This window comes from Bos taurus, chromosome 27 (assembly GCF_002263795.3).
Source record: "Bos taurus isolate L1 Dominette 01449 registration number 42190680 breed Hereford chromosome 27, ARS-UCD2.0, whole genome shotgun sequence".
In the NCBI taxonomy this organism is placed as follows: Eukaryota; Metazoa; Chordata; class Mammalia; order Artiodactyla; family Bovidae; genus Bos; species Bos taurus.
In genome coordinates this window covers 13,879,285-13,904,361 of record NC_037354.1, presented here as the reverse complement: position 1 = coordinate 13,904,361, position 25,077 = coordinate 13,879,285, and the positions used below count along the sequence as shown (strand labels likewise).

Genomic DNA, 25,077 nt, shown 5'->3' with positions numbered 1-25,077 from the left:
GGTGGCTCAGTGGTAAAGAGTCCGCCTGCCAATGCAGGAGACACGGGTTCGATCCCTAGGTGGGGAAGATCCCCTGGAGAAGGAAATGGCAAACCACTCCAGTATTCTTGCCTGGGAAATCCCATGGACAGAGGAGCCTGGAGCCCAGGAGCCCACGAGGTTGCAAAGAGTCGGAGGTGACTGAGCGACTGGGCGACTGGCGACTACACAACAAATCGGATGGTTCCCAGTGGATGGTACCCAGTCGTAGGCACCCTCTGGCTCTGGTCCTAGCTGTAGCATCACAGCTGGATCCCGAAGCCGAGCTGCCGGAAATGCTCACCTTTCTTAAGCCCAGATGCCTAGGCTTTCTCCAGATTCACTGAAGTCGGTTCCTGTGTTGCTCTGCTTCTTTGCTCTTGTTTTCTTCTCCCTTGAAAGGGCCCCTCCCCCTTACTGGCAGTTTTAGCCCACTTTAGGGGCTCTGTCCCCGTTGTAGAGACAGTTCCTTCCCCTGAGTGTAGCCCAGTGTTACTGAAATCTTGCCATAATCATAGCAAGAGTCTAAATAGTTTCTCTTCGTTTGAGTCACTACTCTGGGTGGATAATTTCTGTCCCATCTGGGGAAACTAAGGGAAGGGAAAGGAGAGGGATACAGGAATATCACAGCTAGGACGGAGTCATGTGGAATCCTTCTGGCGTGGATAGTAATCCCACCTGATTTAGGGCAAGTTACATAAGTTCTTTGAGTCTCTGTTAGAGGGGTGTGAGTTACCTTAACTCAGAAGAAGCCTTCATTGAGTTGATGTGTACAACCTTTAAGAGTATCTGAAATAGATTAGGGTAGATTGGGCTTCTTGGGTGGTCCTATTGGTAAGAAATTGTGCCTGCCAATGCAGGAGAGATAAGAGACATGGGTTCGATCCCTGAGTTGGGAAGATCCCCTGGAGAAGGAAATGATAACCCACTCCAATGTTCTTGCCTAGAGAATCCCCATGGACAGAGGAGCCTGGCGGGTTATAGTCCATAGTCACTAAGAGTTGGACACAACTGGAGTGCCTTAGTGTGCAGGCAGGGTAGATTAGATGGTCAAAAAATGTTCTCTTTTCCCCTGCCCTCTTGTGCTGACATCATTTGATAAGGGAGAGAGGTAAAAGATGAGAATGATTTGTAGTTCAGGCATGTGCAGTGACTTCCAAAAAAAAAATCCTATGAGAAAGTAGTAAATAGATATAATATTTGGGAAGGTGCAGCTGCACAGGCAAACTTTTGAAAGTTAACTTAATTTTTTTTTTCTTAAGACCACAGAATGTCCAGGGTTAATGTGCTGTGATGTCTGATTGATAAATGTCAATAGAAATTGTTTTAAGTTTGGAGAGCCAAAGCTGACGTGTGCTTGGGTCGAATTGGAAAGCAGATTGACCAAAATGTGTTTGTCGACTGCTGTTTTGTTGTGTGTTTGCCTTCTAGACCCAGCATGAGCGAAGTTCCCTGCAGAAAACGTGATGACTATCTCGAATGGCCTGAGTATTTCATGGCGGTGGCCTTCTTATCAGCACAGAGGAGCAAAGATCCAAATTCCCAGGTAAGCAATTTCTGCAGGAGAATGTTTGGACACTGGCAGACAGACATGGAGATGCCCATGAGTGAGCAAATTACAAAAGGAAGAGGCTCTGTGGACCCCTGCCAACTTAGAAAAGCAGAGTCAATCTACTGTCTTTTGCACAGCATTCCTGCCTGCTCACATTCTCCTGTGAGAGAGTAAATTGTCACACACCCCTGTTTACTGTCTCTCGTACCCCAAGGAGACAGAGCTCTCGGCCCCTCCAGAGGCTGCCTGCCCATTCTGGAGCTCTGCAGGCCTCTGGTCTCATTTGCTGCCTCTGCAGTGGCAGACCGGCCCCTCGAAGTCATCAAGCCTTTGGGCGTGTTTCCCTGCAGGTCGGTGCCTGCATCGTGAATGCAGAAAACAAAATCGTGGGCATCGGATACAACGGGATGCCAAATGGGTGCAGTGATGACCTCTTGCCTTGGAGGAGGACAGCAGAGAACATCCTGGATACCAAGTACCCTTACGGTAGGGCACGTTGTGTGTTCTGTCCTGCTCGTGGCATGGCCTCGGTGAGGGCTTACCAGGGCTTACCTTTCCAGTTAAGAAAACAAATCCTATTGAACTAGCCCAGCTTCCCACCCCCTTCCCTTAAATTCCAAAGGGAGCCAAGGAGTGGAGGCGTGGCGGTGGCTAGGCTGGGCAGCGTTGCAGGTGGCGGGCGTCTCTGCAGAGTGCCGCAGCCCTGGGGGTGGCGACTGTGAAGTGGGCATGGTGGCCCCTGCCTTTTGTGTCTTGGCGATTCATGAACGGAGCCAGTTAACTGAGTACCAGCCTGGGCTTTGCTCTGATGAGGAGCAGCATGTATTTCCACCTACCGAGGACCTCTGGCTCAGGTTCACCTCTGGGAGGCAGGACACAAGCTGTGAGCTGGGCGTTGGGCGAGGGATGACGCAGTCACCTCCTCCTGTTCTCTGGGGCGCTGCACTGCCAGGGTGGATGGGGGTCAGACCACAAGCCAGATGTGTGGAGCCGACCCTGGGCCTGGCCGTTTCTGGTTTTTATCATTAAATTAGGAAAGGATGCTTGTGGCCCATCTGAGCCCCAGGGAGACTCCCTTCAGAGAGAGAAGCTGGGAGGGCCCAGCAAGCATCCTTTTCTTCCTTGAATTCCCTGGAGAATATGCAGCTAATGCTGGGAAGAGGTGCCTTGGGCTTCATATGCTGCTGAATTTCTTTTAAGGCGTGGACCTGTGTTTATGAACAGACCGCCTCTGCTGGGAGTCATGTAGATGGGGGCCACCCGAATGGGAAAGATGTGCTTGCGGGAAACGAGTGCAGGCAGGTAGTGAGTTCAGGTGTGATGTGAGCCCTTTCTGTTAAAGTTGGCTCTTGCCTGTGAGGTTTTCCTCTAAAGTTTTCCCTCACGAAGAGCTCCAAGTCTCCGTTTAGCCGAATTTACGTATTTTTTACTATGTTCCTGGACCTTAATCATGTTAAATACGCCCCATAACTTCCGTCTAAGCTGCTTCAGGGCAAGAAGAAAAACGTGCCTGGAGGTGGAGAAGGAATTGAGGAATGAGACTGGGGAGAACTACGGAGCACTATGGGTTCTCAGGGAATCAGACACAGTTTGGTGCTGCAGGGGTTTTCATAGTCCCCCCTTGAGGAGTAGAAAGGGCAGGGTCCCAGGGAAAAGAGGGTAAAACTGCCTTCTCTGCCTCAGCTGAGAGGAGTGAAGTGCGGGAAAGATGGGTCTATGTGTTTTAGAAACTTTTGGTCTTCTTGCTTGTGATTCTGTGTGCTTTCAATAAGAAAGAAGGGAAATGGTTTCATTGTTTGTAGGCATATGCAAAGGTGATTTCTCATGGGACAGTCCAAGGTCCCATATAAAGATCACAGAAATGTGTCAGTGAATTCAGAGTCCGAGCTGAAGGGTGTGAGTACCCCAGCCCTTATTCACTGAGTCGGGACAGTGCTGAATTCCCAATAGAGGGATTCTTGGGAGGTGTCTCTGGTGCTAAGGCTGGTTACACAAAGAGATGCCAGTGGTCGCATGGGTGTAGAGGGGTCCTCATGGGTTACTGAGCTCAGTTACTCATGAGCTCAGCTTACTCATAATAAGTTCAGTTACTTCCTAAAATACAGATTCTTTTTTTCCATTTTATGACTTAAAAAAATTAATGACAAAGTAAGTGACCGTGTCTGGAATTGTGTGGGCTTGACCTGGTGGACAGACTGCTATTTCAGGAAGGATAGACGATGTGTCCATCCCTATAAAGGAGCTGTAGAGATGATCTAGATTCTAGACCACTGATTTCCTAGTTCTTCTGATTATGTAGTGAAGGACAGAGGAGCCTGGCATGCTGCAGTCCACGGGGTCACAAAGAGTCAGACACAACTCAGCAACTGAAGGACAACAACTGATTATATGGGACCCTCTTTTAAATGTCAAAAAAAAAAAAACCAAAAAACTTCCAAGACCCCTATATAATGCTAGTTAAACTATTAGTATCTTTTTTAAAAAGTTGAGGTGTAATTGACATACACATTTACATTAGTGGCAAGCATATGACATGATGATTCATACATACCGATATTTGATAATGTTTACAGAAAATTGTTTTTTCTTATGATGAGGACTTATAAGATCTCTTAGCAACTTTCAAGTGTGCAGTACAGTAGTGTTAACTGCAGGCACCATGCTGTACACCACAGCCTCAGGACTTATTTTATAACTGAAGGTTTGTACCTTTGACCCCCCTTTGCCTGTTTCTCTGCCCCACCTCCCACCTCTGGCAACCATCCATCTGTGTACCTGTGACCTTGTTTTTATTTTTTCGATTCCATATATAAGTGAGGTCATGCTTTTTCGTAGTATCTTTTGAGTCAGAAAATCCATGATGACAAAGAGTTGTTTATCAGTAATACTTTGCAGTAATCTGAACGTTACTGCACAGCATTTGCACACGTTTGGGAAAAGTATAGGTAAGTGCTGGATGCCTGTTTGCCAGTCTGTGGTCCTGTACCCCTGGAAGAACCTCACTGGTGCCTGGGGTTCATGCCCACAGGATCTTAGCTGCCCACATCATTCATGGTTAGGAATCTGCAGGCCCAGAAACGTCAGGTAACGAATACAACGCCACACAGGAGGGTGACATCATCTAATGCTGGGGCTGGTGCTCTGTGTTCCCTGCAGGGAGGCACCGGAGTTCAGCTTTGCCGAAATGGGTGGATCGAGGCACAGCGGACCTCCCATTTTCGTCTTCTCTCTATGCACTTGAACAAACAGAGATTTCCATGAAACGACCTGCCAGAGGTGGAATGCTCAGGTGGTTGGTGGCCTGTGCCTAGGACGGGGTAGGAAGCCATATACACCTGGCCTGCCTTCACATTGCTGCAAAGGGGAGCTTGGGAATTGTGTGAGTTTAAGTTTACCAGTAAATTATACAACTTAGTCATTCTCCTTATTAATGCTGTAAATTTGGAAGTCACTAGTCTTGATTTCGGAGAAGGCAGTGGCACCCCACTCCAGTACTCTTGCCTGGAAAACCCCATGGATGGAGGAGCCTGGAAGGCTGCAGTCCATGGGGTCGCTGAGGGTCGGACACGACTGAGCGACTTCACTTTCACTTTTCACTTTCATGCATTGGAGAAGGAAATGGCAACCCACTCCAGTGTTCTTGCCTGGAGAGTCCCAGGGATGGGGGAGCCTGGTGGGCTGCCGTCTATGGGGTCGCACAGAGTCAGACACGACTGAAGTGACTTAGCAGCAGCAGCAGTCTTGATTGACACTTTGTGGACAGGAGGTAAGCACAGAATACATGTGTCAGAATAGGAAGACTGGGCTTCTTCTGGGCCAGGTCTCTGGAGAGGCATTTTTAAAGGGTGTTTCTGTTCTTCCAGGCTTAGGATCAAAACTTCAGGAAATGATTTGACGATAATGTAGTATTAATATGGAAAATGAAAACTCCCCCTGCCAAGGAAACTGCATTTTATCTCATCTCTTTCCCGAAAAATCCAAAAGATAGTATGATGTCAGTTAACTGTGTCAGGAAGAAATCAGCATTATTATAGTGACAACTTTTCACATGAATGACAATGGAAAAACAAACAAACAAACAAAAAAAACCCAGGAAGGAGCAGATTTATCTAATTTACCAGGTAAAAACCTTTGGAAGGCTTTGATTTTCATGAGGGGGTGGTTGCTAACCCCAGGATGAAGAATTCAGCTGACATTTTCCATTCGTTTCTCTTTGTGGAATTCATCAGAGTGAAGCACATTTAATCAAAATACCAATTTTATAAAATGGAGGTGAAATACTTGTGGTAATGCAGAGATCGCTCTTTCTGTGGGTTTTCATAAGCGATTTTGATGACATGGTTTACAGACCGAGTGCTGGCGTGAAATCAGCTTCTTTCTTTCTCAGGAGCTGTTGTTAAAGTTCATGTTTGTAAAGGAGCTCCCCATGCACATCAAGCTTGCCTGGGTTTTCCTGCCATGCTGGTTCCCACGGGAGAAGGGATTCGTGGGGAAGCACATGCCTTTCCTTGGCCTCCTCTTCCCATCCCGGTCAATCACGAAGCCAGGATTGCTTTGCCTGTTGCTTTGCCCTTTTCATCATGGAAGGGACCATAGTCTTGATGTCCCAAGAGGGTGGGTAGCCCTGTTCTCTGATGCATCAGCTAAACATGGCGATGTGGGGCTTTTTCCAGAGTCAGTTCGTATTTCTGCAGAAAAACTCTAAAAAGGGTATAATGCTGGGAAGGAAAGTGCTGGAATTAATTAAGGCAAGAGTTGAACATGGCAGCTTGAAACAGTTTTGCCAGTATGTGGCAGTTCTTTCAATTTTATATTTAAATGTAATCTTTATTTTTCAGATTTAGCATATTGTTAAGCATGCATAGATGTCATTTTCATGATTTCCTTAGCCGTTTACCTTACCCCCTTGAACACTGACATTTTCCTGACTGCCACGCATGTGATATATTTCTTTGGCATCCAAAAGGTTAGTCTTGAGAAACTAATTTATCAAGAACTTAGGAGGCTGATCCTCCTTAAGCTGTGGCTTCCTCACAACTTGTAGGAGCTTCTTAGTAATTAAGATCAAATTTGTTCCCTCAGCTGGTTGAAACTGAATGCCCTCTGGTTCTGTTAGGCAGATCCATGGATTTGATGACTTGCTGTTTCTTTTCCTGCAGAATTCTAATTTCACTGGTGGCAGCCCCCAACCCCCCCTCCCCTGCCCTGGCCATCCTGCACTCGTATCCTGACAGTGGGTCTAATTAGGGACTTTATACAAAATAACTAGTGTAATCAATGGAAAACCTTGGAGCAAGTTTACAGTAAAGAAATAAAGGAGATCGTTTTTATGAAAAGAGAGGCAAACTTGGGTTTCAACCATGTACTGTCAGACAAACAGGCAAACACAACGGCTTATGTATGAGGCTCCCCCTGACATTCAACCAGCTTAACATAAGTGTATTTCATTTTCAGGTATAAATGTTTATAAACATTTATAAACAGTCCTTAGGAAAGAACAAATCATGATTTTATTCATTTATTTGACTTTTATCTGTTTTAAAAGTTTTTTGATGTGGACCATTTTTAAAGTCTTTATTGAATTTGTTGCATACAATTTGTTACAATCGTGCTTGTGTTTTTATGTTTTTTGTGAGATCTTAGCTTCTCAACTAGGGGTTGAACCTGCGCTCCCTGCAGTGAAAGGCTAAGTCTAAACCACAGGACTGCCAGGGAAGTCTCATTACCTATACATTTTAATCTATAGATTCAGGGCTAATTATTTTCAAAGAGCAGGAGATTACTATTTCACCATGAGTATCTAGAAAGGATGTGTAGTAACAATGCATACGAATACCTGGCTCTGTGGAGGCAATGTAGGAACAGCTCAAATGCTCATCTATGGGATCAAACCTACCCATGAAAATACACTTATTGGCCTTTGCTTATAAAGAGTCTGTTTACTTCATGGAAGTTTATAATAAAACTTAAAACAACTCAAGGTTAGTGATTTCCAAATTGATGACCAGGAAGCAGGCTAAAGTTTGTACTGTCTCTAAATAAAAGGTTTGCTGAGAGATTAATGGCCTCTGTAAAACTTCAGGGCCACATTCAGCCTCGTTTAGGTTGTATCAAGTGTGTCAGCCCATTAATTATCTGAATGATAAATATAACTTCTTTAATTCTCTACAATGATAAGCTTTTGCTTAGAAACTCTGTGTACCAGGCAGTGTGCTGACAGAGAGCCGCTGACTCCGATGACCCTTGGAGTCTTTATCCATCTATTCTGTGTCAGTTATGCTGATCTCGTTTGATCTATTCTGAAACTGGCCTGAATGGTTAAGGTTTTGTTTTGAGTTTTTTTCCATCAAGAGTCCATCTTTCATAAGCTGTGTTAATGCTGTCACTGATACATATCTTCTCCCAGAAACACACACCAAAATTTGGTTCCTAGAGATTTTTGCAAATATTTATATTGTTTTTTGGCTTCTGCTTCTTAAGGGACTATGGTTTTATATTTGGATAGGACTGTGCAAACCTTGAATATGCATACTGGCTAAGAAAAGCTGCGCAGTGCTTAAGATGACAGTTATCAGGTTCACACGAGAGAATCCTCCTAGACTGACTGTCCAGAGCCTGGGCTCCGGGTGTGGTGTGTGTAAACCCCAGGGATTGTGGGGCTGTCAGATACACAACTTGACTTTCTCATCCCGATATCTCTATGAAATAAGTGATTACTGAGGACTCCGCCAGTTCTAGACTTCTCCAGAAAAATTAAACAATATAGCTTTGATTGTATTCAATCAGGGTACAGTTTCTCTGCTTAGGGTTTTTTTTTTTAAGGCATTCTGGAAGCATCTGGGGTGAGAGCTACAGCAAACGGCTGCTGATGGCAGCAACACAGAAGGAATACGCATCTGTGCGTGTGGACAAATTAATAGAGAACAGGCTTTATACCTTCCCCTCCTTCCCGCGATTCAAATCTGCTCCAGTTCTGAGATGTATGAACCAGGCAGGAGGGGACAGTTGAAGAGTGTTTCATCCACAAACAGATGAAAAAAAGGTTGGCGGACAGCAGTGAAGAAGACCCCACGTGGGCGTGCATGCTTGAGTTGCTCAGTCGTGTCCAGCTTTTTGTGACCCCATGGACAGTAGCCCGCCAGGCTCCTCTGTCCATGGAATTCTCAAGGCCCGAACACTGGACTGGGTTGCCATTTCCTCCTCCAGCCCATCTGTAAGTACAAGGAAATATATGAAGAGAGGAGACATGCTTAGTCAAGAGGTGATTCTAAGACCAAACAGAAAGAAAGGACTGGCGAGTCCTCTGTGAGTCAGTCCATCTGGTGGTGTTTATTGAAACACGGATGCTGGCCCGGCTTCAGGAAATCCTATGATAAATGGAGAATTTGGGGATTAGAACGTGCCCGTCTTCTCCCTGCTCTAACCATCTGATGCACAGGTCCTGGCCAGTTAGTGGAGGTGTAAATTTCATCTCTGTGCTTCTTTCAAATGATAGATGCCATAGTAACTTTAAAATATTGAATAAGATAACCGAGCATGAATTTTTAAATTCTGCAATTAAAAGACTTTGTTCAAAATGCCATTAATTTTGAGTTTAGGTGGGAAAGAGAAGCAGAATTCCTCCATGTCCTTTTTCCTTCTGCAAGTGAATTATAACTTTTTAGAAGGTGAAGTAAATACCAATGAGCCCTGTATTCTTGTATCACTTTGAGTGGTCTGTTGCTGAGTTCTTGAGGCTTCTTGCTTCCTTTTTTAAAAATTGTAACTGTATTTTATAATACATGATGTCTTCCCGGGTATGTTCACCTGTAGCTGTTCATTTACTCAGCAAATACTTACGGGAGATCTATGATACATATTCTATGCTAGGCACTCAACAGCAGTAAATAATGACCATGGCCTCTGTGTTTAAGGAGCTTATAGACTAGTAGTAGAGCAGGTGGCTGGGACTGGGATAAACAGATGTTGCTGAATGTTCTTTTTGAGGAAGTGAGCGTTACCTGGAGATCTGAAGGATTCATTAGGCCCCATCAGGTAAGGATGGGCGGGTGCTGGCGGATGGGAAGAGCTCTGGTCCCATGACCTAGGTCTGGGGTCAGAGCCAGGGAAATCTGGAGCCGTGAGGTTGGAGGCATCTGTGGGAGCTCCCACGGAGGGTGTGAGGTCTGTAGGCTGGGTATGAGAGCAGAGGGTGATGTCTGCGTGGCCTGTTGGCCTGGGATGACTTCATGGGGATGGGTGAGGTGACTCAGGGAGAGCACGCAGAGGCTGGGCCCTGGCCGCGTCCCTGAGCACCATGGGTGCAGAGGCTGATGGAAGCAGAAGGGGCTGCAGGGAAGGACTATGACGTTAGGGAGCACGCGGAACAGTGTTTCCAGAAGTAGCAATGGGCGGCCACACCAAAGGCTGCCGAGAGGTCCAGGGAGGTGGGAAAATGCCCGTGTGGTTCAGCACCACGGGGTCATGTCCCCATTGCAGAGAGCAGCTCCAGGCAGCAGGGAGGGTTGAAGGTACACTGGAGGCAGGTGGAGGGCGCACAGCAGGTGAGGCAGTGGGCAGAGCGGATGGAGATCCGGTTTTGAGATGTCTGGGAAGAGAGCAGATTGACGGCCAGCTGCAGGACTGGGATGCGGCAAGGGAGAGGTTTATGTTGTCCTTCCAAGGGGAGGAGCTGGTGTCTGTTTTTGCAGCACATAGTTGCTTGCAGATGGGAATACTCCAGGAGAGAGAGAGAGAGATTGATGAGGGATGTGAGAGGGCTGGTCCCCAAGCTCGTCGCTTAGTGATGGGGGAGGACGTTGTGTGGGGACAGAGCCCATGGCAGCCGACCTTCGGTTCCTGGAGTTACAGGTGGGGACGTGATTTTCTTGGGCTCCAAAATCACTGCAGCGATGAAATTAAAAGATGCTTGCTCTTTGGAAGAAAACCTATGACTAACCTAGACAGTGTTAGAGACATCACTCTGCCAACAAAGGGCCATACAGTCCAGGCTATATTGTTTTTCCAGCAGCCATGTATGGATGTGAGAGTTGGACTAAAAGAGGGCTGAGTGCTGAAGAATTGATGCTTTTGAATTGTGGTGTTGGAGAAGACTCTTGAGAGTCCCTTGGACTGCAAGGAGATCAAACCAGTCCATCCTAAAGGAAATCAATCCTGAATATTCACTGGAAGGACTGATGTTGAAGCTGAAGCTCCAATCCTTTGGCCACCTTTGATGTGAAGAGCTGAGTCACTGGAAAAGACCCCAATTCTGGGAAAGACTGAAGGCGGGAGGAGAAGGGGAAGGAAGAGGATGAGATGGTTGGATGGCGTCACTGATTCAGTGACCATGAGTTTGAGCAAGCTCCAGGAGATAGTGAAGGACAGGGAAGTCTGGCGTGCTGCAGTCCATGGGGTCACAAAGAGTCGGATGCGACTGAGCGACTGAACAACAGCAATGTGATCACTTGCCTATTTCGGTGAAGGATGGGGGAGGTCGCGGCAGAAAGGGGAGGGAGGAGGCGCAGGAGTGGCATGGGCACTGGGGAGGAGGAAGAGGCGTGGTTGTGTCGGGAGGGGCTCAGAGCTGTCTGGGAAGTGTGGGGCAGGGACAGGAGCTTGGGTCTTACCCGGGAATCTCGAATTATCAGTTCAGCCCCCTTTCTTCCGGCCGAGTCGGGATCAGCATGTCGCCCGAGGAGGCATGCCTGATGGAGCTGGGGTCAGGTAGAACCCACGTCCTGACTCCCGGTCCAGTGCCCATTGGTCAGTCCCAGTTCACCCTTAAAAGCTGTTAACCCTGGAGGGGAGCGGGGGAGCTTGACTGTTCGCATCAGGACGCTGTCCAATGGTGGTGTGCCTCCCCCTTTCAGCATCAGACGAGTCTTGTCGCACATGCACGGTGAGAAGGGCACGGCTCACCCCACGGTAAAGTGCAGCGTTTCCAGCTCCTCCTCCCTCTGACCTGATTGTGTGCCCTTAGCACACAGGGAGGCAGCGTAATTAGAGTTCCGGGGGCTGTGTTATCAGTAATGGAAACACCACAGTCAGAAGTCTCTTTAGCCCTAAGCACTACCATTGGGGCTAAGTGGCTCCCCTGGGTGCCTGAGCTGTTCGCCAGCAGCCTCAGCAAGAGGAAGGGGGCAGGGGACGGGGACCAGGGCAGGGGATGGAGGGGGAAGAGATGTCTCCCCTCCTGCTCACCCCCCTGAGCAGCTGGGGGCCTCAGGGTCTCAGGTGGGCAGCGACGGGTCTCGGGAGGGGTCAGCAGGCGCCGACGTTTACCAAGTTCACCTTTGGGGCTGCACACATAGCATGCATGGCGGGTCTCAGAGGCAGGTCCCTTTCTTTCAGTTTCATAGGCCAGGAGGCTGAGCTTCACGGGATGCAGAGGGTCATAGAACTCGCAGGTTCTGGTGGGGGGAAGAGTCCCTGAGAAGGGGGCTCAGACGGTAAAGAATCCGCCTGCAGTGCAGGAGACCTGGGTTCGATCCCTGGATCGGGAAGATCCCCCTGGAGGAGGGAATGGCAACCCACTCCAATATTCTTGCCTGGAGAGTTCCGCAGATAGAGGAGCCTGGGGGCTCCTATATTTCATGAGATCGTAGAGTCAGACACAACTGAGCAATCAACACTTTCTTTTAAAGAAGCGATATAACTGCGGGTTTCTAAGTTGGTTCTCCCTTTCCCCTATCCACCTTAACCTCCAGTCCATTGAAACTCTGATAACGAATCCAGTCGCTACTTTGCAGATGTGGGAACTTCACGGATGGGAGGTGAGACACAAGAGTGATGAGGAGTGATGTTGAGAGCCAAATTGTGGCTATGTTTGCTGTGGATTTGAGGGATAACGGACAGTTTATAACCTTCGTGGGGGTGCCGGGGGTGGTCAGGCAGGGAGGGATTCACTTTCTGTTTTTGTTTTTACTTTTTCTTTTGTATTGGAGTATAGCCGATTAACAATGTTGTGACGGTCTCAGGTGGACTGCAAAGGGCCTCAGCCATGCATACATGTATCCATTCTCCCCTAAACTCCCCTCGCATCCAGGCTGGCACATCTCATTGAGCAGAGTTCCCTGTGCTGTCTAGTAGGTCCTTGTTGGCGCTCCGTTTAAATACAGCAGTGTGAACCTGTCCAAGGGAGGGCTTCACCTTGCAGGCTCCCCTGCTGTTCAATTACTGACTTGAAGGACGGGTCCTTTGGAGGCTGGTGGTGATGGATGAAGCCCTGTCAGGATATCCTTCAATAATTAAGAAACAGGTAGTGGAAATTCCGTCTTAACTCCTGAAGCAGGGAAGCAGCCCCTGCATGGATCTGTTGGAGGAGTGGACACACGCCAACCCCTCAGCGGAAGCCCCCCATCAGGTGTCCGAGGGGGTCAGCGGGTGCTTCTGCTCCAAGAGACGGACCCGGGTGAACCCCTTGCTTCCCTCTATGACTCCAGCAGTAAAAACACAGACCCTGCTTTCCAGAAGGAATGCCAAAAAAGCTCTGCCATCAGAAGAGAAGTGGAGTATCTTGAAAGAATTAACACTGAGTTGTTTTTTGTTTTTTTTTAATACACGGATCAACCTTGAACTCTGGCACCCTGTTTTGTGTCAGTTATTAATTGCAGGGTGAAGCTTCCCACCTATTTCCAGCCCTGAGCGCACCCTTCTTGGCTCCGAGTCCTGACCCTCTGTCTCAGCAGTGAGACAGACTGTCCCTACTTTGATCCTGGTTGGCCTCACCGCCGCAAGAAATGTCATGGCCATCAGTCAGGGGCCCAGGAGTGTCCCCAGAGACGCCGAGGCCTGTCCAATGCAGCCTGGGGAGCGCTGGTAGAAGGCAGTGCGGGCCAGGCTGAGTTCAACAGGTGCCCTGCGTCTGGACTGTTCACTCACCCGGACACTGCCTGCTCACCAGCCTGTCCCGCTTTCTAGGTCAGCCTCAGCAGAATAGCCCTCAGGCCCTCGAAAGTCATTTTCTTCAAGTAAAATCCTGTACTACTAATGAGAAGGAATCTTAAATAACCTGGAGAGTTTAACCAGAATAGAAACTTCATTTTCCTGACCCCAAATTATATCAGGCCCTGGTAGCTCCCCTCACGTCCTAGCAGCCAGTGATGATAAGTTTGGGCTAGAATCACATTATTAAATTATTTGTGCAGCAATTAGCAGTTGTTTAGCCTTTATTCTGAGGCTTCTTTTTAAAAAAAAAAAAAAAACTAAGTAAACCTTAATAATGCTACTGTCTAAAATAGATATTGTATTAGTCTTACATCAAATGAGATGAAAGTTAAATCTATAAAATGTTGAGTCTCTTAAATCTAACGAAGGATGGAATATATCCTGTTAATTTGTCAAACTTCCAGAGAAACGCCTACATGAGACAGTAAGGATTAATCAAGCCCTAGTAAGAGGGAATTTGAAAAATACAGTTTTCTAATTATACAGTCTCTTCTCAGTGGGCCAAGGTTAATGCGTTCTGAATTCTGACAGTCAGTAATATAAAAGAAAAAAGACCAAAGCATATGAATTGTCTTATAATTACCTGAAACAGAGGTTCTCCTTCTAGCAATCAAGAACTTTTGGAAGCATCAATCTGATATTTTCAGCATTTGATTCTTTTCCTTTTTAACAGTGTTGAGAATCAGTGAAGGTTTCTGTGTCACTGTTTGTGCTTAACAAATATACATATAGTATTTGGAGACTTCTTTTGCTTATTGCTCAGCCATAGGTGAGTAATTCTGGGTAAACAGAAAATGAGTCTTCTTGTGTGTAACAATTTAACTGTCTTCTGAATACTTCCTAGATACTGTGTCTCTTTGGAATACTTGGTCCTGATTCCTACACTGAATGTGGAAACCAGGCTCCTCTTGAGATCAGTAACAGAACCATCCTCCTTGCTTGGTTTTTGTGCTTAGGCCTGTTTGTAGTTCCAGCTGAAGCTCTTCCTAAGCTCCATCATAAGAACACTAACACTCAAAAAGATAAAGGCACCCTTTAACTTGGTGTCATCAGATATCTGCGGAGTGTTTATCATAGTGGACTCTGCCCCTCACCCCCACCCCCAAAGAAGAAGGCTGCGGAGAATATGGGAAATTGGGGTTAGAAATGTAGATTTCAGGGTTTTACAAATAGATCTGCTCAATGAGAATCTATGAATGGATGAATTCTCAAAGTTGACCATTGTGGGAAGAAAACCAAAGAGCAGGATTGCACCTTGGGAATTGCCCAGAAACCTGAGAGCAGGGCAGAGACGCACAGAGATAGGGTCTGGTGATGCTGAGAGGGCTGCTGGGGGGAGAGGGGTCGAGAATCAGGGGCCAGGAGAGCAGGGAACCCAGAGATTGAAGCCAGAAAGGGACTGGATTCAGGTAAGGAGGAGGCTGCCTGGTGGGGTGTGGGCGCAGCCTCTTCTATGCATCTCTCCGCAATGATAATCACTTTGGGAGCTTGGAATTGGCCCCCAGGGAGTATTTCTACCACAGAAATTGGCAGATTGGAGTTTCAGCTTCAGCGTCAGTCCTTCCAAAGAATATTCAGGACTGATTTCCTTTAGGATTGACTGGTTTGAGCTCTTTGCAGTCCAAGGGACATGTATATAACCCTAGGGCTTAGCTTTTTTTTTTAAAATAGTTGGTTATATACATGTCCCTTGGACTGCAAAGAGCTCAAACCAGTCAATCCTAAAGGAAATCAGTCCTGAATATTCTTTGGAAGGACTGACGCTGAAGCTGAAACTCCAATCACTTTGGCCACCTGATGCGAAGAACTGACTCATTTGAAAAGACCCTGATGCTGAGAAAGATTGAAGGCAGCAGGGAGAAGGGGACGACAGAGGATGAGTTGGTTGGATGGCATCAACGACTTGATGGACGTGAGTTTGAGCAAGCTCTGGGAGTTGGTGATGGACAGGGAAGCCTGGCGTGCTGCAGTCCATGGGCTGCAAAGAGTCGGACACAACTGAGCAACTGAACTCAACTGTATACATGCTGTGGCACGTTACAGAGGTCACCAGGTTTCCATGAACTGGTATTTCTTAAACTTTTTACATGGCGATCCAGCAAATAAAGGTTATACCCAGGACTTTTTAGGAACTTACTTAACTTTGCCAGGGCAGTTTTGGAGGGGAAGCAAGGGTCAGGGCCACTGAGACTGGAGGCGGCGGAGCTAAGAGGTCAGCCAGGCCAGGGAGACTTTCAGACCCGGGGACCCAGGCTGACAGCACAGGGGGGCCCCTGAGTGTCAGGTGCTTCCAGGGGCGGGGATGGGGGGGCTTCTCCCCTCAACCCTCAGAGGCAAGCTTGAGACGCAGGTGTTAGAGTTCGGTGGCTGGGGCAGGTGTTGGATGCATCTGCAATTGGAGGGGTGCACGGGTTAGCAAGGGCAGCGAAGCGTGGGTGGGACGCCTGGGTTTCGCTTTTGTCTTGTCTGGTTTTGAACATGCAGGATGGTGGATTGAGACTTGTTCCTTTACTCACGTGTGCCCAGCACTCAGCCGCTTAAATGCCTGGGAGACCTCTTGTTTCTCTAACAAGAAGCTCTGTATTCTCCATTCTGTGATGTTTGTAGTTAAGAGACAGGAAGTCTGTTTTATAGTCCTGTGTATTACTTCTATAAATTACCCTTGATACAGGGATGTCGGATGCCACCCAAGAGAATCTGTTTCATGTGATAATTTTCATTAATGAGTGCAGACATAATGTTAAATTTTGCCCCAAACTGCCTCCAATGAATTAGAGGAAGGTAGTTTCAATGTGACTGTTTTTAAGAGAGGCAAAAGAAGACCATGTCCTAGTGTTTCCTAACAGATTCAGAAACTGCAGTTCTGAATATTAATACCAGCACCATCAAAAAATAGTCATTAGAGGGGAAAGCATATTTTTACTATTTGAATTTAAGAGGACCTTCTGTATTTTCCCCAATGTCCCCATCAATAATTGGAATCTGAATTCCCTCCTTTATTCATTCAGTAAATATTTAACACCCATTATGTTCATGGCATAACACTGGGCTCTGGGGGAGTTACGGAGAACCTGAAAGGCTGGGCTCTGCCCTCAAGGGGGAAGTAAAAGAAACAATTACATCTAATTGTTTTTAACACTGAGCAGTGTTAATACCAGCTAGGGAACATCTTGGTCACCCAGGAGGGAAATGAGGCTAATGGGGCCCCTCCCAGGCCAGTGCCCTGAGAGCCCTGAGCGTCCCCCCATCCCGGGGTTTACAGCACAGAGCCTCGGGGAGCCAGGCTCCGGTCCCTCTGCAGTCAGCGAGGATTGTTCTCTGACTGGCTGTGATCTGATGAAACATAGCTTTTTTTTTTTCCCCTTTAGAATTTCTTAACAATGCCAGAGATGTTCATTTCCACGTGCGGCTAAATCGTGGTTATTCATAGGCTAAAATGAGGGCCCCTCAACATCTCGAGAGGCCCTTGGTCAGCTTTCTGCCTGCAGCATTGCAGAGCTGCTGCGGGGTTTGCAGGAACACTTAGCACGTCCCCTGAAAACTGGAGACCTGGGGAGGAAGTGGAGCGGGGTCTGTGTCTTGTCTGAGCCAGAGTAAAAGTGCATTGATTTAAAAAAAAAAAAAAGTGCATTGACCAAGCGAGCATGCCCTGGCTTGAATACATGAGAGCCATGAGTTCAGGCCTCTCTTGTTTTAAGGCCTTGTAGACTGAGAGAAAAACAGAGATCATAAGAGCTCTTATTCAGAGCTTATTCAGGGTCTTACTGAGGACTGTAGCCAGGATTCAGCCTCTCAGGTCGGTCAGAGGAGCAGCTCAGAAGAGATAGCTAGGGAAGTCTGTGTATACATGATTTGGCTAAGGAGTTTGTGCCATCAGTATAAGCCAGTCGCGAGAAATAGGTATCTCAGTTAATGAGTTTAGTGCTTTCCTAAGTCCTGAATATTTATTGGAAGGACTGATGCTGAAGCTGGAGCTCCAATACTTTGGCCACTGATACGAAGAACTGACTCACTGGAAAAGACCCTGATGCTGGGAAAGATTGAAGGTAGGGGGAGAAGGGGATGACAGAGGATGAGACGGTTGGATGGCATCACCAACTCAATGGACATGAGTTTGAGTTAAACTCCAGGAGTTGGTGATGGACAGGGAGGCCTGGCTGTGCTGCAGTCCATGGGGTTGCAAAGAGACGGACATGACTGAGTGACTGAACTGAACTGAACTGAAGTATGGGAAGATTCATGAATCTGGGATCATCAAAATATTTTCTTGGAATTGGTACCTGATTTTTTTCCTGAAAGATGTCTCTGTCTAAGGGCCTGTTCTGCCTGCTTTCCCAGAGCCCAGAGTGCCTGTGCCTGTGCTGTGTCCTGAATTCCTTTCAGGGTGCACGGCAGGTCAGTGACTGCAGTGGCTGCTGACCTGATCTTGTAGAACCGGTTGGTAAGCAGCAAGTTTTACAGCCTCAATGCTCCTGGAGGAAGGTGCTCAGGGTAGAAGGTGGATGAGTTGGAAATGGAGGGGGAGATCTTGGAAGGCCCTATATTAAGAATTAGGACTTTTGTATGATTTGGACCAGGGCCAGATGGTAATTCACTCAATAAACATTTATCTAGCACTGGTGTGCCTGGAATGTGTTAGGCCCCCCTGCAGATACGAGAGGATTCTATAAGGCAGCGTTTCCTCAATGTGTCTGCAAAGAGAATCTCAAAAATTCCAAAGCCCTGACCATTCCCCAGACCATCACAGTGTCCAGGTGTGGGACACAGATGTGGGTGTGTCCTCCCTGGGGGATTCCAACGGGGCAGACAAGTCTGCAAATCACAACCACAGGAACAATTTTAGATAATGCAGCCAGAAACTTAAGTGATGTTATTAGAAAGCAATACAGCAGCCTGACAAAGCAGGTCTAGGACTCTGGTGTAGAGCCCAGTGGGGAAGGATTCTAGCTCCTTCCCAGGAGTGCCCTGTGGGTTAGGTGATGGGAACAGCTCGCCAAGTAGCTGAGAAGATGGGTGGGCTGCAACAGGTGCAGGACAGGAGAGGAGGGGGCCTCCTTAACCCTGGACTCAGTCAAGCCTGGGGATGCCCTTAGATCACCGACTGGGGTCACTGACCTGTATAGCAAGAACTCGACTTTCCATGGTCATTAAGTGGTTGGATGTTTTTCTTTCTGGTGACAAACTGCTGGTTATCCGCTGATCTTTTTCTTGGGGGTGTGTGAACAGAGAACCGTATGGTGCAGCAGATCCCTGGGGACAGAAATGCTTAGCTTCACTTCCTGATTCTCTTGCTCTTAAAATTGCTCTTTGCCCTTTTAATGGCTCGGGCAAATATCCCCGCGTGTGCTTATCAACACACAAATGGTGCGGCAGTTCCATCCCCAGGGTCTCGTGGAGCCGTGAACTCTTGCTCTGCGTGGGGTGGGCGAAGACACTTGACCTCGGCCCCTCCTGGCTGCTGTAGGTGCCGACAGGCCCAGGGCTGCTGCGGTCAACAGTTTCGCTGCTCATCGCCAACCCGTCAGTCCAGGCAGTGCTTGTTTTTCAGTAGTTTCCATCTCTAATCAATTTTTGAAAAATCGAGTCTATCGTCTGTGTGATTTCAGAGGGGCAAGCGGAATGCCTCAACACTATCAGCAAATTCTTCACGAGCTTGCAGTCTTAAGGTTTTCTTTCTCCTTCAAATCTGCAGTGTGCCACGCCGAGCTGAATGCCATTATGAACAAAAACTCAGCAGACGTGAAAGGCTGTACCATGTACGTCGCCTTGTTCCCGTGTAATGAATGTGCTAAGCTCATCATCCAGGCAGGTAGGACCCGGGCCGTCCCACTTGTCGCGTCTGCATCTCTGCCTGCTCGATGCAGATGTGTTTGATCTTAAATCGCTATTGTTTAGATCTAAATTAATTGCACTATCAACTTTGCAAGGTATTTCCTGTGTTTTATTTTTGAACAGTGCCAGGTATTCTAAGACTAATTGCATCCTCTGTGATTCTTAGCATGTTTTTAATTTAGTTTGCAACTTCTTAAACTGCAAGCTGCCAAAAAAACAACACAGGCGTTGCGTATAATTACTGTCAAGTTACCATTTTCTGACATATTGTGCATAGATTAGGGGGGAGGGAGAGAAGTGAACTTCTGTCAGAAATAAGGTCAGCTGGGAGTCTCTATATGAAATTTTAATTTGTCTCTAATATATGGTAGATACTTGGGATGTAAACATATTTCTACATATAAACGTCGTTAAGGCTCAAATGGTCCGACTTCAGGTTTTTCTCACGTTACGGTTACCATAAATCTGCACCATTGTGTGCTGAATATTTCACCTTTTTCAAACTGTCACATCTCAGATTCAGTTACACTTTATCTCCATAAAGCTCTCGGCTTGAGATTTAAAGACTTATCATGTTAGCCAGATGTGTGCTTTAACGGGGCTGTTTATCACAAGCCCATGGATCTCTGAGCAGAAGGGATCTGGGGGGTTCAGGATCGAGAGTCTCCATTAAGGAACATTGTGGGCTTCCTCATTGGCGGCGCACCATCCTCTGCGAGTTTTCCTTGCCATCCTCAAGCACAGAGGTGACGGCGGGTGCGTGGAAGAGCAGCTTCCAAGGCTGGTGGAGGAGTGGGTGACATGTCACATGCCCTCCAGACTCTTGGCCCTCATGCTCAAACCGCCCAGTGAGACAGGGAAGGAAACCAGATGGGCCCTTTGTCTTGGACTGGTCTGCTGGCTTGAACTGCTCTGCAGAGTCTTTACTTGGCAGTACGCTGGTCCACATCTTTGATGGTGCCAGCCTTCTGTACCACCCCCACTAGCTTCTTGAGTTAAGGAGTCATTGCCTTGTGAAAAAAAGAATATTCGATTGCCTGCAGTAAAGAAAATTTGTTAATCGGATCAAGGCTTGACTATTTGACATGTTTTCACTTTGCATTTATTAAAAAAAAAATCCATAAAGACTGGAGGGCAGATGACATATCATCCGTCCACTGCTGTATTTGACAGCAGCAGACACAGGTGTCAGTAACTGGACGGCGTGTGCTGGTCCGCTCAGGAAGCGTGACTCGTCAGACTCGCCCGGGGCTCCTGTCTGCATGCCTGTTGCAGTGTCTCTGCGTGCCCATAATGAGATTTCTTCCATCGTTGCCTTTTAAGGTATAAAAGAAGTTATCTTCATGTCTGATAAATACCACGACAGCAATGAGACAACAGCTGCGAGGCTCCTGTTTGAAATGGCTGGGGTCTCCTTCAGGTGAGTGGGAACCACTGGGGGAGAAGGCCTTGGGAAAAGCCTGATGAAGACTGCACGTTTGACCTTGTCTGCTCTTTGATTTCTGCCTGGGAGGCCTGACTGCCACACTTGGGAGCCTCTTTTATTTTTTTTTAATTGAAGCATAGTTGACTTACAATGCTGTGCTAATTTCTGCTGTACAGCAAAGTGATTCAGTTATACATATATATATATATATATATACACACACACACTTTTTTTTTTAATATTCCTTTATGGTTTATCATAGGATACTCACTATGGTTCTCTGTGCTACACAGTAGGACCTTGTTGTTTATCCATTCCATTCATGAAAGCTTACATCTGCGAACCCCAGCCTCCCACTCCGTCTCTCCCCCAGTGCCATCGCCCTTGGCAACCACAAGACTGTTCTATATGTTTGTGAATCTGTTTCTCTTTCATAGATACCTGTGTCATATTTTAGGTTGCACATAGAAGGGATACCATGTGGTATTTGTCTTTCTCTTTTCTGACTTGCTGCACACAGTTTGATCATCTCTGGTTACATCCATGTGGCATCATTTCATTCTTTTCTATGGCCGAGTAGTACTCCACTGTGTATGTCTACCCCATCTTCTCTATTCATTCACCTGTCGATGCACATTTAGGCTGCTTCCATGTGCTGCCTGCTGTGAATAGTCCTGCTGTGAACATAGGGGTATGTGTATCTTTTGGGGGTTAGAGTTTTGTCCGGATACAGGAAGCACCTTTCTAAATATGATGAGTTTCGGCTCTAAAGATTATCCTCAGGGTTGATTTTAATGGGTGGTGACAGAAGTATCGGAAGACGGTGTAATGATTACACTTTAATATTAATGGCTTCCCAGGGCTTGAACTAATTATTCTGGTAGTGACAAATTTTAAAATTCACACGTTTTATTATATTAACATTAAACCTTTCTAAATTTTGCAGATGTAACATAACAACTCTGGCATAAAAAAAATTTAAGGTGCAAGTAACCTGCTAGGTTGGAACGCTGGGACTTCTTTTTACAGGAATAGTTTAAGTTGGGATTTAAAGTTGTTGACATTTGTGTGCTTTTCTTTGCTATGCACATATTGGGAGGTACATGTTACTTGCAAGTCAGTCCAACCACCTTTGGTTTCTGGTAGAAACTTCTTTTAGACTGAAAACTCCTGAAGATGTTCCTTTATAGTATCTGTGGTCCACAGCTGGGGTCCTTATAATTGGTAACATGGCTAACTTTTTGGATTTTTTAGGGATGTAGGTTATGTAATGAATCTCTTGGACTATTGTGCCTTATGAGAAACAAATTATTTACAAGTCGTAAAGAGTCTGTCTGGGTTGGGAAGATCCCCTGGAGGAGGGCATGGCAGCCCACTCCAGTATCTTGCCTGGAGAATGCCATGGACAGAGGAACCTGGCGGGCTATAGTCCATGGGGTCGCATGGTAGGACATGGCTGAAGCACCTAAATAAGCAGCAGCAGCAGCAAAGAATCTGCCTGCCAATGTGGGAGACACAGGTTTGATCCCTGGGTTGAGAACATCCCCTGGAGAAGTAAATGGCAACCCTCTTCAGTATTCTTGCCTGGAGAATTCCTTGGACAGAGGAGCCTGGCTGGCTATAGTCCATGGGATTGCAAAAGAATCAGATACGACTTAGTGACTAAACAACAATAATTAGATATTTACTGTTTACTGATTTTTTAAAGAATATGTTTAGTCCTCAAGTATGTTCTTTTTACCTTTTTGAGAAGATACATTAATGAGTAAAAAAAAAAAATCTTGAGTTTATTTTACATCTGCATTTATAGAATATGATTTTTAAAATGACTCTTCATTAGAGCTGGCTGACTTTGGCTATGCACAAGAGCAAAAGAAAATGTACTTTTTTTTTTTTTTTTTTTGCTTTAGAGCAATTGCAGGTTGGCTGCAGAAATTTCCTAAGCAATAAGATAAATCTGGTGGGGAAACTAGTCATCGGATGTCATGCCGTGCAGCTAAGTTGTTAGAAATCCTCTGATTCCCCAGTAATTCATGAACTCAGCCAGCTGACGAACACACAAACCAAGCCACCCCATGCCTCTTTTTTTGTCTTTAGTCTTTTCCTGTCCCTGTTTCTCTCGGTATGGTGCACTCTAATTGGCTCCTATAGAGACAAAATATCAAGTGAATCCCAGGGAATTTTTTTTTTCCCTCCCTGCAGAAAATGTAGGTTAAGCCAAAGTAAACAAATGGCTCTAACTCCTCACTGGATAATGTCTTTCTATGTTTTGTTTCTTAACTTTAGGAAATTCACACCAAAGTGCAGCCAGATTGTCATTGACTTTGATTCAATTAACAGCAGACCAAGTCAGAAGCTGCAGTGAGCGCCATCTCATTAAATCTCCCGAAGACTGGGATTATCCTCTTCTAAGAAGCTGCTAATGTGTCTCATCTTGAAGTTACACATAACTTTTTAATAGCCGGGATGGCCAAAGTCGACATCTAAAGAGTATAAAACCTCAAGTCTTCCCGACTCCCTCTCCAGTCTCATGGAATCTGCATCTGTTGAAACTCTTGATTTAGGGTTTAAAGTAAAGGCGTTGCCCCCTCCGGTCTCCGGTCTCCTCCGGTCTCCTCCGGTCTCCAGTCTCCTGGTTCACCGGTGGCTCTGCAGAAGGGGGTCAGCCGTGTGTCATCCACTGTTTCACAGCCACTCTTCAACACCACGTGTGCTGGCAACAAACATAATTGTGGTTGTGTTCCTTCCGGGATGAGCAGACACCCTGCACTGAACATCTGGCCTCGGGGAGAAGAGAGAGACCCATAGGACAGTAGCATTTAGGCATTTGCTCTGGAGAGTTGAGGGGACGCCCCCACCCACCCAGAAATCCTGCAGAGGGTGCACCTTCATCCTGACGGGTGATGAGTGTCGCTGAGGCGGGGGGTTCTTTTTCCACTTCTGCGGTCCTGCCACCCCCGGGGTGGTGGCACCCTGTCCCTCTAGGGGCTGGGGACCCCTGTTGTTCCAGCTTCTCACTCTTGGTTTGTGGGGGATGCGGAGCTCTTACCTTAGCATCTCTGAGTAACGAGTTGCTCCCGGAGGAGGCAGCCTGTCTCCCTGCCTCGCCCCAGGTCCACACCCTGCTGGGTGGTGGGTTGTATGGGTGGAAGGGTGGGCATGCACCTGCCGCCCCACATGCCACCAGGGACCATTTCCAAGGCTGCCCTCTTCTTGCCTATCAGTGAAATGGGAGCAGGTTTCCGTTTCGTCCACGTCTGTTGGTGACGCGAGCTCCCATGTGCACCTGGCGCCCTGCCTTCATCATCGACATGAATCTCACCTTCCTAATCACCGCCGTTTGGGGAATGGGTCACAGCACACCTTGTCTTTAATCTCATTTAATTCTTATTAAATGTGCTCAGTACCTTCGTTGAGAAAATGGTTTCTTTATCCTAAAGATTATGACCGTTTAAAAAGACTCTCCTCTTTTTATGAGTTTTTATTTTGTCTCTGAGGTTCTGCACTCCAGATTCTGGGGCATTTGTAATTTGGCTCCTTGCCAACATTATTAAAATCGTATTAGAATCCGCCACGCTGAGGTATGTTCATTTTTATATTATAATGATGTGATCGACTCTGTTTCTGTCTCCGGGTTGTCTGTGAAGCACACTGCATGTATTTTATTTTATTTTTTTCCATCTAGCATAACCTGGCAGACAACATAAAAACCTGACCATAAAGCATTATCTGAACCCCAGGAAACTCTTGGGAGAAAACTCCCACAGGAGGTGGTGGTGGTGGTTTAGTCTCTAAGTCATGTCCAACTCTTGCTACCCCATGGACAGAGGAGCCTGCTTCTCTGTCCCTGGGATTCTCCAGGCAAGAATACTGGAGTGGGTTGCCATTTCCTTTTTCAGAGACACTGCATGTATTTTAATGCTCAGAGAACAGATTGAGGCACCGATGCTGTGTGCCTTCCCCGGGGCTGATGGGTGATGCGTCTCCATGGACTAGAAACGAGATATGCAGGAAGGCTGTCTTCCCCCTCTGTCTCCCCAGCACGCCCTGCTCCCATCTCAGGTGTGGCTGTCCGACAGGTCATCTCAGCAACCTGACTGGTCCCAGGCCCTCCTCCCTCCCAGAATCCTCCAGTCTCCAGTCTGGCTTTTCCTGCTGTTCTCCTATCGCATTCTTTCTCTAAACCTCCTTTACTCTCCTCAGTTTTTTTTTCTCTATTATCTCCTTCAAACCCCCCACCCTCTGCTGTAAAATGCACAGAACAAAAAGTAGGTAGACAAAAAAAATCAGTATAGATAGTTAAAGATGGACAATATAGGTT

At 46.8% G+C, this 25,077-nt stretch overlaps 1 protein-coding gene across 3 annotated transcripts in view; it reads left to right on the top strand.

Annotated features, from left to right (window-relative positions):
* DCTD (dCMP deaminase) overlaps positions 1-24,330 on the top strand; it is a 36,506-nt gene extending 12,176 nt beyond the window's left edge. For 2 of the 3 annotated variants that reach the window (XM_024986321.2, XM_024986322.2), the window contains exons 2-6: positions 1,450-1,564; positions 1,921-2,056; positions 19,191-19,307; positions 20,654-20,750; positions 23,043-24,328. In XM_024986321.2, coding sequence (XP_024842089.1) covers positions 1,457-1,564; positions 1,921-2,056; positions 19,191-19,307; positions 20,654-20,750; positions 23,043-23,121 — 537 coding nt within the window. In that variant the 5' untranslated portion in view covers positions 1,450-1,456 and the 3' untranslated portion in view covers positions 23,122-24,328. Of the gene's footprint in view, positions 1-1,449; positions 1,565-1,920; positions 2,057-19,190; positions 19,308-20,653; positions 20,751-23,042 lie in introns of all 3 variants that reach the window. The other variant, NM_001101292.1, reaches the window with a different exon arrangement.
* The last annotated feature ends 747 nt before the right edge of the window (positions 24,331-25,077 follow it).